This window comes from Vigna radiata, unplaced genomic scaffold (genome assembly GCF_000741045.1).
Source record: "Vigna radiata var. radiata cultivar VC1973A unplaced genomic scaffold, Vradiata_ver6 scaffold_221, whole genome shotgun sequence".
Lineage (NCBI taxonomy): Eukaryota > Viridiplantae > Streptophyta > Magnoliopsida > Fabales > Fabaceae > Vigna > Vigna radiata.
In genome coordinates this window covers 15,006-30,701 of record NW_014543248.1, presented here as the reverse complement: position 1 = coordinate 30,701, position 15,696 = coordinate 15,006, and the positions used below count along the sequence as shown (strand labels likewise).

At 31.3% G+C, this 15,696-nt stretch overlaps 1 protein-coding gene and 1 long non-coding RNA gene across 2 annotated transcripts; both read right to left on the bottom strand.

Moving 5' to 3' along the window:
- Positions 1–1,743: 1,743 nt before the first annotated feature.
- LOC106753388 (ERBB-3 BINDING PROTEIN 1) lies at positions 1,744–6,595 on the bottom strand. Its single transcript, XM_014635185.2, has 10 exons — positions 6,435–6,595; positions 6,154–6,273; positions 5,920–6,004; positions 5,643–5,792; positions 5,385–5,538; positions 2,819–3,034; positions 2,608–2,744; positions 2,428–2,519; positions 2,166–2,345; positions 1,744–2,064 (listed from the first exon to the last, which is right to left on the bottom strand). Exons 2-10 carry the CDS (start codon positions 6,242–6,244, stop codon positions 1,985–1,987), a joined length of 1,185 nt encoding a protein of 394 aa, XP_014490671.1. The 5' UTR covers positions 6,245–6,273; positions 6,435–6,595; the 3' UTR covers positions 1,744–1,984.
- On the bottom strand, positions 3,498–5,377 carry LOC111241059. Its single transcript, XR_002666778.1, has 2 exons — positions 4,345–5,377; positions 3,498–4,103 (listed from the first exon to the last, which is right to left on the bottom strand). It is a non-coding gene; the product is annotated as an uncharacterized LOC111241059 (long non-coding RNA).
- Positions 6,596–15,696: the final 9,101 nt, after the last annotated feature.

Below are 15,696 nucleotides of genomic sequence, written 5' to 3'. Positions count from 1 at the left end.
TCACCTTAATGATGTGAACAAATAATAAAGTATCCGTTGAACAAGTGCTAGGTGGTGATGGAATTGAGGTGTAAAGTACAACTTTAATTTTTTTGTATATTTGTTTTTCTGAAAAATTCTAGTTTTACACTTGATAAGTGTAATAAAACTATCATCTTGTATATATATTTTGATACAATTATGTTTAGATAACTGTAATAATATTTTATATGTCATTTTAAGTTAACTCTTATCTTTTTGTAGAATACGTGATGCTTCCATAATAATAATATTGAAATGAGATGTTTCTCAATATCATCAGTACCAATATTTATTATTTTATTATTATTACATTATAATTATTATTATTTGATATTATTAATAGTAGTGTTATTATCTATATTATTATCACAATTATTAACAATATAAATATTACTGTTATTATTATATTATTATTATTAGTAACAAATAATTCGTATACCATAAATTTTCAAACAACACCAGCAAAACATAAGTAAAATAATTTCATTTAATGTAATATTTAATTAAAATGTATAATTCTAAATTTTAGTCATATCACTTCACAGTCACTAATAACTAATATATTATTATCTCATTTTTATACAATACCAATCAACAAATTCATATATAAATGTTATTTTTTAACTAATGTTTTTTATTAAAAAAAATAATATTTGATTCGATACGTTAATATCTTTTAATATATCTTTGTTTATATTAAGTACTTTTTTTAAAAAAAAATTAATATTAACAACTTCATGTTATTTTTATTTTATATCAGTTCCTATTTCACAGTATATCTATATTTTATTTTATTAACAAGGTGTATATATCTATTTCATTTTTAATATAATATATAACTCAATTTTAATTATAACATTTATTTGTAAATTTTAATTACTATACTACAAACATTCAATATTATATAACTTATTTAAATAAATAAATTATTTACATTACTTTATTTATAATTCAACTTATCTATAATTAATTAAAACATTCTATTATCTATCTATAATTCGACTTAAATACTTTATTTTTTCACTACTTATTTTAGGGTGAATTTTGTCAGCAAATTTACAACAAATGTTTATATTGGATCAGGTCATGTACGTGAAAAATAAGAGGAATATTTGTAAAGAAAGGTTCATTATTAATTTTGCTAAATCAAATAGAAAGAAGTCATGACAAAATAGAATCAATTCTCACGAAATCAAATCGATTATTGGCTAACAGAATATGTTCCCAACCAGAGGAATATGGATCGCCACGGAGCCCAATATAACAACAGAGATGGAACAAAAAGTGAGAAGAGAGATGAAGTATACCTAATCAGTGTAAAGGAACTTTCTCACTTCTTCCACATACCACACTAAAAAAATTAATATTTTCCTCTTGATTTATTAGTCATTAAAATTATACAAATTTAAAAAGCTAGCCTTTTTAATACTGATTCCAATTTTACAAGTTTAAATAAAGATATAAATGTATAAAATCAAATTTTGAATAAAAAGTGATAACTTACTTTTATCTTTTTTAACTTAAATGTCTGATAGAACTTCTTTCTAATGTTTGTCATCTTCCCTCCAGGAAAATTCTCACCCGTTCAACCAAAACTAATCTCAAATGTTTATTATTAGAAAACTAGTAAATCGAGGGTTTCACACAAAAAATGGCTCAAAAACCAATTTGAAACTGGTTAGGCTTTAAAATCAGCCAAAAACTAGTTCAGTTCAGATTCAGTTCACCAAAAACCAAACCATTCTATCAAATTATCAAACAGTTTGGATGAATAACCAAACCAGTGTACGGTTTGGTTTTCTTTAAGGAACCATATGAAAATTGCTGTTAGAATCAAGGTCGGAAAACTATACTAAAATTCATAATTAAACAAAATACAATTTGGCGAACAATGTACCAAAATTGAAAAGGGGTAATGAAAAGAAAATCTTTTTCATTGTTCGGGGGAGAGGATGGGGTTAACTTAATCTTGAGTAGTGGCCCCATTTGTTGAGTCCATAGGCTCAGCTTCAGCTGACTCATCTACCTTGTCCCCTTTCTTACCTGTGAAAAAAAAGTATAGCTATTTGTTGAGCCATTCAACACAAGGAATAATGAAATTTTAGATATGTAAATATTGTGTTCAATAATATTAACAGCTCTACCTTTTTTCTTCTTTCCACCACCCTTTTTCTTTGTTTTTGTGCCCAAGGCTAGCCAGGCCTTAATATCAGGATCATCTATTGTTTTTGTAGGCTGCAATTCTTGGAGTGGATGAGATGTGACCCGATCCGACCCGTTTGGCATTAACAAGACTGTGAATTTGATATGTGCAACATAATCACCTGAAAAACAATTATACAAAGGCTTAAAAAATGACACTTTGGTGATGTAATTTTGCTACCAGCCGAAGGCTTTTTTTTTTACCTGGCTTTTCATGCAGAACAGGATATGGCTGCAATAGCTCGTGGTTGACACATTCAACTAAACCCAGACGAGCTCTTTTCTCTTCCAAAGCCCTGTTACAAAACAAACGAAATTTTAAGAGAAATGGGAAGGATCAGAATTAGAAAACCAGTAGAAGCAGTATAAAAATGTAAAGGTTACCTAGCAGAAAATGGCATAATTGGAAATTTCTGACTGATTTCACTGAAGATGAACCTAGATGCTTTCATCTTCAAGTGATAACTCTTATCAACAGCCCTCTTATAGATGGTTGTCTGCTTCTCATCCAACAACTTGGGCTGCAAGACAAGGGGAATTAATTTCTTGCGTATGATGTACCATTCTAGTAAATATGTTGATATAGCTAATCTACCTTGCCGTCCCCTGTGCTTGTTACTATATCAATTGCATAAACTTCGTTCTCCTCAAACTCTGCCTCATCAACCCTTGTTTCTGGATTAGACAAACTGAGCACAACTTTATTCCCATCAATAACAAACTGCTTCATTTGGTGGCTGAGAACACCCTCAACAATTTTACAGTCATAGGCAGCAGCAACCTTTTGAATTGCCTCAGTTACATCCTTGTTCTGTGAAAAAATAATTTGATTAAAAAACAGAATGAGCATCTCCTTCTAAAAATAAGGTCACTTATGAATATGAATAATCATGTTAATATCAGTAAGGGTTTGAATATGCCGTTTGCATCTTTTCTAATCTATAAACAATAGTGATAAGTAATGATTTGTATAGGGTATTATTATGTTGGCTATACTAGACAAGTGTACTGCAATAAAAATATAAACAAGCACAACCATGAAACTATTTTCAGCCAATTCAAGTATCAGCAACTGGGGAAGGAGGAAACCGATATGATATTGATCACCTCAGCAAAGTTCCTTTGTTAAAGCGTTAGCGTTGCTACAAATATTAGAATCAAGATATACATAGACAAGACCAACAAGAGAGGCCAATTTCAATAACATTAAAAGAATAATAATGGGATTAAAGACAGGTAAATGGTAAGTAATGTTTTAAATAGGGCAGGTGTTGGCTATACTAGACAAGAGCACTGACTGTATATAATCAGCACAACCATGAAACTATTCTCAGCCAATTCCTAGTATCGGCAACAGGGAAAAGAGGAAACCACTTTGGTACTGATCACCTCGGCAAAGTTGCCTTACAAATTTAATATTTTGCTAAAAAATCAGAATGCAGACATACATAGACAACACTAACAAGAGAGGCAAATTACAGTAACATAAAAATGTATATTAAGGCATTATGTTTTGTTGGCTATACTAAACAGGTGTGCTGATTGCTGATTATATAAATCAGCACAGCATGAATCTATTTTCAGCCAATTCTAGTATCAGCAACAGGGAAAAGAGGAAACCAATTTGGTACTGATCACCTCGGCAAAGTTGCCTTACAAATTTAATATTTTGCTAAGAAACCAGAATGCAGACATATATTGACAACACCAACAAGAGAGGCAAATTACAGTAACATAAAAATGTTTATTAAGGCACTATGTTTTGTTGGCTATACTAGACAGGTGTGCTGACTATATAAATCAGCACAGCATGAAACTATTTCCAGCCAATTCTAGTATCAGCAACAGGGAAAAGAGGAAACCAATTTGGTACTGATCACCTCGGCAAAGTTGCCTTACAAATTTAATATTTTGCTAAAAATTCAGAATTCAGACATACGTTTACAACGCTAACAAGAGAGGCAAATTACAGTAACAGAAAAATGTTTACAAGGCACTATGTTTTGTTGGCTATACTAAACAGGTGTGCTGACTATATAAATCAGCACAGCATGAAACTATTTCCAGCCAATTCTAGTATCAGCAACAGGGAAAAGAGGAAACCAATTTGGTACTGATCACCTCGGCAAAGTTGCCTTTAATATCTGAGATTAAACAGGTGAAGAAAACCTTAAACCTTTAACATCACCATATTTAGCATAAAAAATGCAACCAAAAAACTTGAGGCGTATTTCACATTACATGAACTATCCTAGATTGCACATATTCTTTCCTGGTGAACTAATCAGTCAGTCAGGTATATATAGAACAGAGTATGAACAACTCTATCAGTGTAACTATGACAGAAATAGGCATCATTGAACTTTATCCATAGCCTAAGATCTCTTCATCAAATAGAGATAAGTTCATACATTTCAATATGGACCAGAGTAAGACATTTTGAAGAGGTGATATGGAGAGAACAATGAAATCCCGTTCATAATTTTTCTAAATTTCATCCTAGTTAAAAGTGTTTCATGACAGTGGATGTCAGGATACATCATACAGGTAAAATAACAAAACAATGGCAAACAAAATCAACAATTCTCTGTCAGTGTAACTATGACAGAAACAGGCTTCATTGGAATTTATCCGTAGCCAGTAATTTCTTCATCATACAGAGATAAATTGTTAAATAGCGATATAATATAAATCAAATTAAGGTAATTTTAAGAAAACGTGGAAAAGTGGAAAAAATTATATTCAGAGTTTTTAGCAACGATTTCAATCACAATAACAAATCAAGTCTTCAAAGAAATTCCATAATAACATTCATTATACATAACACAGTACCAACACTACCAGTAAAAAAATAAATGACCTCTATCAGTGTAACTATGACAATTAAGCTTCACCGGAGTTTATCCATAGCTCATAACAGTTTACATCATTTAGAGATCAAAATCCACAAGGCACACACTTAGGCAAAGAAGAACCTTCCATCAAACAACACAGATAACCAACGTAATTTCTCTCCAAATTAAAAAAGGTTAGCTGCTTATATATCATATGAACTTACACCTATCAAACAAAGGCTCAGTCAAAAAGGATAACATGTAGTGAAACAAAATCAAACCATTAGTGAAATACAACAACAATAAAAACTAGTTACTAATGTCTACCTTCTTTCCTGGTCTGACAAGCCTCAAGGCCACCTCTGCAGCAGTATTTGCAGCGGCAATGACATCGGCTGCCCTTCCTGTAACAGGACCATCCTGAAGTACATGGGTGTGAGCCACCGCAGCAATGAAACCATCTATATGACAAGCCATATCACTGCAAACAACCAATGAAACAATCTTCAATGTCCAAATAATAGCAAAAAACATAGAATCCATTTCCCCACAAATAATCACAAATTCAAGCACTGAAAATCTTACATTTTCAATATATCACCTTCTTCCAAAACTGCCTCGTCACTGGCTAGAGGGGAGAAATGGCAAACAACGTTGTTTACTGATAAACATGTTGGAAAAGCAACACCTCTCTCAATCTTCCTCTTCACATTCTTGTACACATTTCCAGTTTGTCTACACATGCACAAAAGCGAACCCTATGAGAAAAATTCTACAAATATATAAAAAAAAAGCAATTATGTTAAAAAAAAAAAAAACTCAAAGGCAATGCTCTATGGTATAAGAATAAACAAATGCTTACTCTCTGATATATGAATCCCCTTTCTCACAAATGTCCACAATTTTTGCCTTAGGTTTGCATTCTGAAATAACTAACTTCAAGGCCTCTGAAAAAACATAGACAAGCAATGAAGTTCTTGAAATCGTATAAATGTATATATAAAGAACAGAACTTCAATTGGATTCCAGCAAAAAAGAAAAACGTGTGTACAATGTAGAAAATAACAAAAAGACATTGAGAAAGTGAAAAACACACTGTTAACGATCTCAGCAGCTGTCTTGTATTTCGTTACCACTTCGGCAGAAGAGAGATCCAACTCCTTCTCCTCCCTTTCTTCGTCCGACATGGTGGCACAACTATTTAGTCCTCTGACCTCTAAAACACCCAAATAAAATGGGACAACAAATGAAAAAAACAAGAATAAAAATCAAATCTTTATCCAGATGGGTCGTTATAAAGAATAAGAAAAACTGGGCAAACAAATACCCAGATTAAAATTTAGAAAATTGACGAATGAATCTTGAGGTAACACTCACCGTTAAGATGTTGTTGGGGATTATGAAAGAGCAGAAGAATGAAGGAAGAAGATGAAGTCTTGTCGAACCAAACGGTGGCTCTGTGCAACTAGGGTTACAGCCACAGAGACAGCTTTGGCTTATATAGGATTTTTCATATTCATTTTAAGAATACAAACCTTTTTGAGTAGGGTTTTTACACTCCATTTCTTGCCTTAGTTTATTTATTTGTTTTAATTTTATAATTTTATATTTTATTTATTTATATGTATTCATTACCCTTTTGCTACTCAAATGGGAACTTAATAATTCTTTACCCAAGAGCAAGTTAACAATATTACTGAGTTGATAGCAGCAGACAAATTTTAATTTAAATAATAATAATTTGACTTCCTCGTGTTTCATTAGATATAAATATATTTTTATTTAATTAAAAATAATTTAAATTATTTCTGATCTTTACAATTTAGTAGAATACACATAAATTTTATTCAATACTAAGTAAGATTTAATATATTTAAGGTAAAATTAGTATTAATTTAAATGTATAATATTTATATGTCTGAAATTAGAATACCATTAATAATTATTCTTTTCTCTTTTTATTTTATTTTATGATATATGTTTATGAATTTTTATACTAAATAAAGCATAATTGTCTAGTTAAGAAATAAAATAAATTACATTAACACTTCTATATAATGAAGAGAAGTCCCATCCATAATAGAGTAATTCAATAATCAAGGTACACTATTCTATTCTACAATTATCCAAAATAACTATTTTGAAAAAAGGTAGGCTTCGTTTCAACACCAATAGAATGGTGGATTGGTGTAGTTAAAAAATCAGAGTCTTTTCAAAATAAAGTATTAAGCTTTACAAAATTTTTTGAATCGCAAATAATAAGAAGTTTAAGTGCAACGGAAATATAAAGTTGATTACGTAAATGGTAAAGTCGACTTAAAGTAAAAGTATAGGGAAAGAGAAAGCAAACACATAATTTTTATATTGTTTCGGCCTTAATGTGTACATTTAGTATCCTTCCACAACCAGGAAGCAAATGCGCTATAATGGTCAAGGTTTTTATAACAAGGCTTTTATAGAGACCTCCACGTCAAAAATATAAAATACCTCTCTAACCCTCTAACAAAAATATAGGCAACAACATAAAGATCTGTAGCAAGATATTCCCTCTTCTGCAATCTTTAACCCACTTTGAACAATCCTCAAAGTGTACAGAACTCCACGAGTTCACCTGTAATCCCAACAGGACAACACAAATCTCAAAGATTGAAAGAAATATTGATCAACAGATGAACACCAAATGTGCAGAACTTGATCAATCCAATAAGCACAAAATCTAACTCCTTGTAGAACTTCTTCAAAGAAAGATCGCCATGGTCTTCTTGATGAGTTCTTGGAGCAATCAATCACAGGAACATAATCTGAAACAACAAATGAAAATATTAGTTCAACCAAAGTTTTCTGTTTCTTCTGATACACGTCTATTTATAGGTTTTTATAAAGCAGACGCTCTTGTAGTCGACTTTGTCACTAATAAAGTCGATTGTCATTAGACAGTTATAACAGATATGTCAATCAACAACATCTATAACAACCAAATTGATTACACAATTAATTCAGTTGACTTTCATTTAATGCTTTGACATAGATTTGAAATATAGTCGTTATAACACAAAAGCTTTAAAAAAATTTCAAAACAAATAACTAATTAAGTCGAATTCACTGCTTATGTAGTCAACTTAGACACTTCAAAACAGTTTTGAAAATATTTTCATCTCAAAATGACTCATAGCACTATTTTAGAAAATTTGTGCAAAGACACGAGTTTTAATCAACTTACTCCATAATGAAGTCGACTTAAAACTTGCAGATTTGTAATGCAATATAAGTTCAACAAAGTGCATGTGGTTTTCCTTTCACAAACATATGTTATGCATTCACAAGAGATGTATCAGATATAAAAACAGTGAATATGCATACATATATATGAATCAACACAAACATGTTCTATCAAGATATCATTCACAATAAAGAATGAAACATGTAACACATAACAATACATGTGTTATTAATAATGTGTTGTCATCATAAAAAATCAGAACACTGCGAGATTAAGGAATAACTAAACCAATGCTTCCCTGATCAACAATCTCAACAATCTTCCCCTTTTTTTATTATGCGCAACCATGATTAATAAACAACCATGTTTGTACATTTATAGCACATAAATTCAATCATGTAATCACATTAATGTATCAAAGCTAAAATAAACACATAGTAGAACAAGTGATTAAATGATATTTCCAAGTATCAGAGCAAACTTTTTCAAAGTATCAGAGTAGACAGAGTTCTTACAGAGTTTGTTCAATTCAACATATAAGCACAACAATTACTCTGAATGCAAACAATATCAAGCGATCAATTATCAAGCATTCATACTTCAAGCTTTTTCACTTTTCACAACTTTTCTCCCCCTTTGTGCATTAACAAAAAATGTATGCTTTAAGATAATGATATGCTGATAAAAGATAATTCTAGAGATGCGTCAAAGAAAACAGATTAATCATTTAAAGATGCTCCCCCTGTCACAGATATTCACATGAAAAAAAATCTCCCCCTAAAATGTTGGCATGTGAAAAATCTATGTAAACATGTAATGCTCCCCCTGTCATTATGCATATTTTAATATCAAAGCACAAATGCATAATGCAGTTTTCACAAGTAACAGAGCATATAATAACAAGTATCAGAATTGTATCAAAGACATGATTTCAACCAATTTAATCATGCAAAGATACAATAACCAACAATCTCACAATATATTTTCTCAGATATATTAATCAATTATTGAGACAAAGATATATTGAAGATAACACATAAGGAATGATCAAACAACATAATAAGAACATTCCAATTAATGGAATTTGTAACAGTGAACATGTGCATAATCAACTTCAGTAATTATCAAGTCGATTCAATATTCATTAAATCAGATTCAAACAGAAAAATTTTAAAAGCAAATGAGCTTAACTAAAGCAAATTGTTTTCATTACTTATCAAAAGATATTACAAATGAATGACCAAGACAAGATAGACAAAATGGTAGTCTAAGCCATTATCAAAAAGAAACTAAAAAACAAAGACATAAAACAATAGACAAAACAAAGACTCAAAACACACTACTATAGACATAAGACTTTATTCTGATTCAGAAGACTCTACAATCTTTTTGTCAGTACTGTTCTTTCCACTGTTAGAGTCATCTATAGATGTATTTCCAAATGCATTTGTCCTTAGTGCATAATCCATCTTTCTATGTAGTTCAGTAAAAGACTTTTGCAGCATAATCATCTTTTCATCAAGTCTTTTGAACCTTTATACACAAATTCTTCAAATGTGGTTCGAGGATGAAATTTGTATCTGGATGAATAATTGTTTACAAGATTCATTTCAGTAGTGTTTGGAATGTTATCAATTTTGATCCAGTCTTCTTTCAGTTTTTTGAATCCCATCGAATCCAAAAATAACTTTTCCATTACATTCTTCTTGTTGCAGATAATAACCTTCTCATTTGTAAGGTCTACCTTTTGCATCTTCAGCACTTTGCTGATGAATACCCCATATGGTAGACCAAGCTCCTTGTTTTTTGTAAATTTTAACATGTGATCACGAATCACATATGCCCAATTTGTTGGTGTGGGAGTCTGTAAAGCATATAACCAATATATGTCCTCCCCATTTAGCAGAGATTGATCATCATCCCTCGAAAGCAATATCCAGGTTATCATATATGCACACAAACACTCATTCATTCTCAGGTTTTTAACATCAAAGGATTCATACCTACCAGTCAAGTCAGGATCTTCAAGGAAGTTGATGTACGACTCGTTTTTATGAAAACCAAGAATTCCTTGATGAGCCATTAGTCCTTCTTGTTGAAGCCCTGCTACATATCTCCATATGAAGTAGTCTATGCTAATATCTACACCCTTTACTCTAGACTTGAGATTATTTCCATCTTTTCTGAGATTAGAATAGAAAACCTTAACCAGATTAGGATAACATTCACCATGATGTTCAATAAACTTTGTTAAACCAGCCTTATCCAGCCATTCTTGAAAGGTGAATCCTTCATTGCGAAAGAAGAGAATGTTCATACATTTATGATGAATTACTTCCTTGAACCCCCATTTGCATATAAAGTCAGTTCGTTGATCATCACCACTGAACCATCCAAAGGGGTTTGCCTCTCTTCTTGCAGAGGCAGTTTGTTTTCCAAGACGTGATGAAGAGGCAGTCATTTTTTAAGAATGTAGAGACTTCTTCACCAGAATAAGGGTTTTTGCATACAAAGGTGTTAATTAGAGTAATGCAAGGCACCCATATATAAAGGCGCGAACAAGATTTTGACTCAACAAGGCCCATTTTAAATTTTCAAATTCTTAAAGCCCAAAACAAAGACTCTAGTCAATTTTAATAAAAACAAAGTTGACTATTGTATGACAATATTTTCAAAGAGCATTCGACTAAGCTCTTAATCAAGTCGACTAAAAATCGTGAAAGTTAATTTTCACAAAAATCATTCACACAAGCAATCAAACAATCATTCATACAATCATATATGAATTAATCAATCTTTTTATGCATGATGTAGTAAGATAATACATCTTACCACTTGTAGACACTTAAGAAGATTGATGTTGCCTTGTAGGTTCATCCTTGAGTTTTCATTACACTTGTTTCAAATCCTGCAAAGCAGATTAAGTTTTTGATGAAGGTACCCATTTGAATTTGGGTCCTTGATTGTTAGTTGTATTCAGATGTTCCTTAGGTATCCACACATATAATCCTTTAGGAACTCCAACTCGTTTGTAATAACAATTCCTTACAGTATGACCAATACATTTGCAATAAAAACATGTACGTTTAGCAGGTTTGCTTAAGACAGTAAATTTCCTTGTACTAGTTCTATTAGAATTAGCTTTGTAACCTATGCTTGTCTGTTAATAGCTCTACCAGTAGACTTTAATTCAACATCCAAGTTATCTCTACCCTGTGTGAATTTTGCTAGTATGTTAGTCAAGTAATCTATTTGTTTCACATAAGCAGGATAATTTTCATATTTTTTTCTCAACTGTAATAGTCTCGGTTTTAACAGTTTTTGCAGACAATAAAGCATCATCTAATTCTTTTTGTAACTTCTCATTATCAGCAACAAGATTATTGATCCTATGTTCATAATCTTTTCTGTCAGAGTTAAGTCGATTTACATTATACTAGAGTCGCATAGCTTCTGTATGAATATCTTTAAATGCATCCAACAGTAGATCATACTTAACCTCAATTGGTTCTTTTTCAAATTTAGTATCGTTGTAATAGTCAGCCAATGATGTTCTAGTCATATAACAAATTTTTGATTCTTCTTCATGATCAACATCTTCATCACTTGAAGAATCTGTATCACTGTTTTCCCAAGCAATATAAGCTCCTTTTTGCTTTCTGCTTTTGTCTTGAGGAAACTTTCTATTTGCTTTATGCTTTGGCTTTAGGTCTGGACAGTCAGGTTTGATATGTCATTCTTTCCCACATTCATAACATTGTATAGCATTTGACCTGAACAATTTCTTGGCTTTGTTGTTACCTGCATGGTTAGTAAGTTGATTGTTATTTTTCATAAGTCGACTAAACTTTCTTACCACCATTGACATTAGCTCATTGTTGTCCATCTCAGCATCCGAATCTTCCTCTGACTTTGAGACTTTCTTGCTTGTTGCTTTTAGTGCAATGAACTTTTTCTCTTCAATCTCCTTTTCATCCTTTAATCTTCCAAGTTCTAACTCATGTTCTCTTAACTTGCCGAAACAGGTAGCCATATTCATGCTTATTAGATCTGGACTCAGAGATTGTAGTGACTTTGGGTTGCCAATTTTTGTTCAGACTTTTAAGTATCTTGATGTTGATTTCTTCCTTGTCAAAAACTTTGCCAAGAGCCATAAGATGATTTACTATATGAGTGAACCGTTTTTGAACTTCATACATGGTTTCACTAGCCTTCATTCTGAACAGTTCATATTCTTGAATCAATGAATTCTTCATTGCTCTCTTGACTTCATCAGTGCCCTCACGAGTGATTTCTGAGACATCCTAAATCTCCTTAGCAGATTTGCATTGAGATATCCTGAAAAATTCATCCACAGTTAGTGTAGAGGCAATGATATTTCTTGCTTTAACATCATATTGTGCTTTCCTATTCTCTTCTTGAAACCACTCAGAAAAATTTTTCAAAACAATTTTTCCATCAACAATGTGAGTTGGCTCAAAAGGGCCATTTAAAGTAGCATTCCAAATTCCTCTCTCCACGGATTCAAGAAATATTTGCATTCTTATTTTCCAAAATGGATAATTTTCACTTGCAAATAGTGGTGGTTTGTTTGCAGATGCACCCTCACCAAAAGTTTGAAAACTAGAAGCCATTGTCTAGGAATATAGTCGATTAAGAGAAAATAGAAGTCGACTAGATTTTCAAATATTTTATGAAAACCAGCTCTGATACCAATTATTGGAGAAAGGTAGGCTTCGTTTCAACTCCAAGAGGGGGGTGAATTGGTGTGGTTCAAAAATCAGAGTCTTTTCAAAATATTTTTCGCAAAGTATTAAGCTTTATAAAGTTTCTTAAATCAAAAGGAATAAGAAGTTTAAGTGCAACGGAAATATAAAGTTGACTACGTAAATGGTAAAGTCGACTTAAAGTAAAAGTACAGGGAAAGAGAAACTAAACACAAAAATTTTATACTAGTTCGGGCTCAATGCCTACATCTAGTGTCCTTCCCCAACCAGAAAGCAAATGCACTATAATGGTCAAGGTTTTTACAACAAGGCTTTTATAGAGACCTCCACGTNAANAATATAAAACACNTCTCTAACCCTCTAACCAAAATATAGGCAGCAACACAAAGATCTGCAACAAGATATCCCCTCTTCTGTAATCTTTAACCCACTTTGAACAATCCTCAAAGTGTACAGAACTCCACGAGTTCACCTCCTGTAATCCCAACAGGACAACATCAATCTCAAAGATTGAAAGAAATCTTGATCAACAGATGAACACCAAATGTGCAGAACTTGATCAATCCAATAAGCACAGAATCCGACTCCTTGTAGAACTTCTTCAAAGAAAGATCACCACGGTCTTCTTGATGAGTTCTTGGAGCAATCAATCATAGGAACACAATCTCAAACAACAAATGAAAATGTTAGTTCAACCAAAGTCTTCTGTTTCTTGTTATACACGTCTATTTATAGGTTTCTATAAAACAGACGCTCTTGTAGTCGACTTTGTCACTAATAAAGTCGACTATCATTAGACAATTATAACAAATATGTCAATCAACAACATCTATAACAACCAAATTGATTACACAATTAATTTAGTTGACTTTCATTTAACGCTTTGACATAGATTTGAAATATAGTTGTTATAACACAAAAGCTTTAAAAGAATTTCAAAACAAATAACTAATTAAGTTGAATTCACTGCTTATGCAGTCGACTTAGACACTTCAAAACAATTTTGAAAATATTTTCATCTCAAAATGACTCATAGCACTGTTTTAGAAAATTTGTGCAAAGACATGAGTTTTAATCGATTTACTCCATAATGAAGTCGACTTAAAACTTTCAGATTTGCAACACAATATAAGTTCAACAAAGTGCATGTAGTTTTCCTTTCACAAACATATGTTATGCATTCACAAGAGATGTATCAGATATAAAAGCAATGAGTATGCGTACATGTCAACACCCAATTTCGTCCGGGTGACTAAATAATAGGACTTGGTTTTTATTGTTGTCTTATTTCATTTTTTTTATTATTTCGTTATTCTTAATTTTATTTTGCTATTTTGTTTAGTCTTGTAAAAAAAAGAAAAAAAAAACGAGAAAAAACAAAAAATAGAAAAAAGAAGAAAAGAAAAATAATTGCAAACAAAAAGAAAAAAAAGAAAAAAGAAAAAAAGAGAAAAAAAGGGAACGAGAAAACAAAAAAAAAAGAGAAAAAAGAAAAGCAAAAAATAAAAGAAAAAGAAAAGAAAAACAAAAAAAAAGAAAGGAAGAAAAAAAAGGGGTGCACGTGAATAAAATGGGAGAGGTGCTGCACGAGATGAATTAGATTTGATTTTCTTAGAAAAATGCCCATAAGCAATTAATATTAATGCATGACAGATCACTTTAGAATATTTTTGAAATTTTGTTTTATTTGGTAACAATTTGAATCAACATTATGGTAATGATTACAAGAAATAATTAAAAATAATATATTGATTGTTGTATTCAATTTCTTCCTAAAGAAAAAAATATGATTTTGATTTGATTTATTTTTCTTCAATCAAGACCATTTATTTCCCTATTTTGCTAATTGACAATTAATTCACCATTAAGGCAAGATCACAATAATATTACAGATGTGTGTATATAAATATGCACCTGGTAAACAAGAAAAGGGAAGAGAATTGAACTTTGGGAAGAGAGCATAAGGGAACAGAAAAAAAGGAGAAAAATTCAATTTCGGAAAGAGAAGGAAGAGAATAAGGAAAAAGGAGTGGGACAAAGAGGCACGTGCACAAATGAATGAACAACTTTCTGTGGAAGCTTTTTGTGGTGCAGTGGAGGACCTTTAAGGCAACTTCAGAAGGGTAGAGATCAATTTCCTGGTTACATTTCCTTTCCATTCTTATTGGACTTTTTGTTTTCATTTTATTGTCTTTGCTTTTATTTCTTTAACTTTAGAATTTGTTTTATTATTGTTTGTTAATAAAAATAAAAATATAAAAATCACAAAAAAATAAAATCAACAAAAAATATTTTGAAAAGGTTTAAGTACACGTGTAACCGTCCGCATAGGCCTTGTGCTAAAAATCTTTCCCTTTTCTTTTATAAAAAATAAAATCAACAAAAAAATATTTTGAAAAGATTTAAGCACACGTGCGACCGTTCGTGTAGGCCTTGTGCTAAAAATCTTTTCCTTTTCTTTTATAAAAAATAAAATCAACAAAAAATATTTTGAAAAGCTTTAAACACACGTGCGACCATTCGCGTAGGCCTTGTGCTAAAAATATTTTCCTTTTTCTTTTACAACAATTAAAAATCAATAAAAAATATTTTGAAAAGGTTTAAGCACACGTGCGACCATTCGCGTCAGCCTTTTGTTGAAAACCTTTTTCTTATTCTTTTAAAATTAAGCAAAAATTATTTCAAAGGGTTT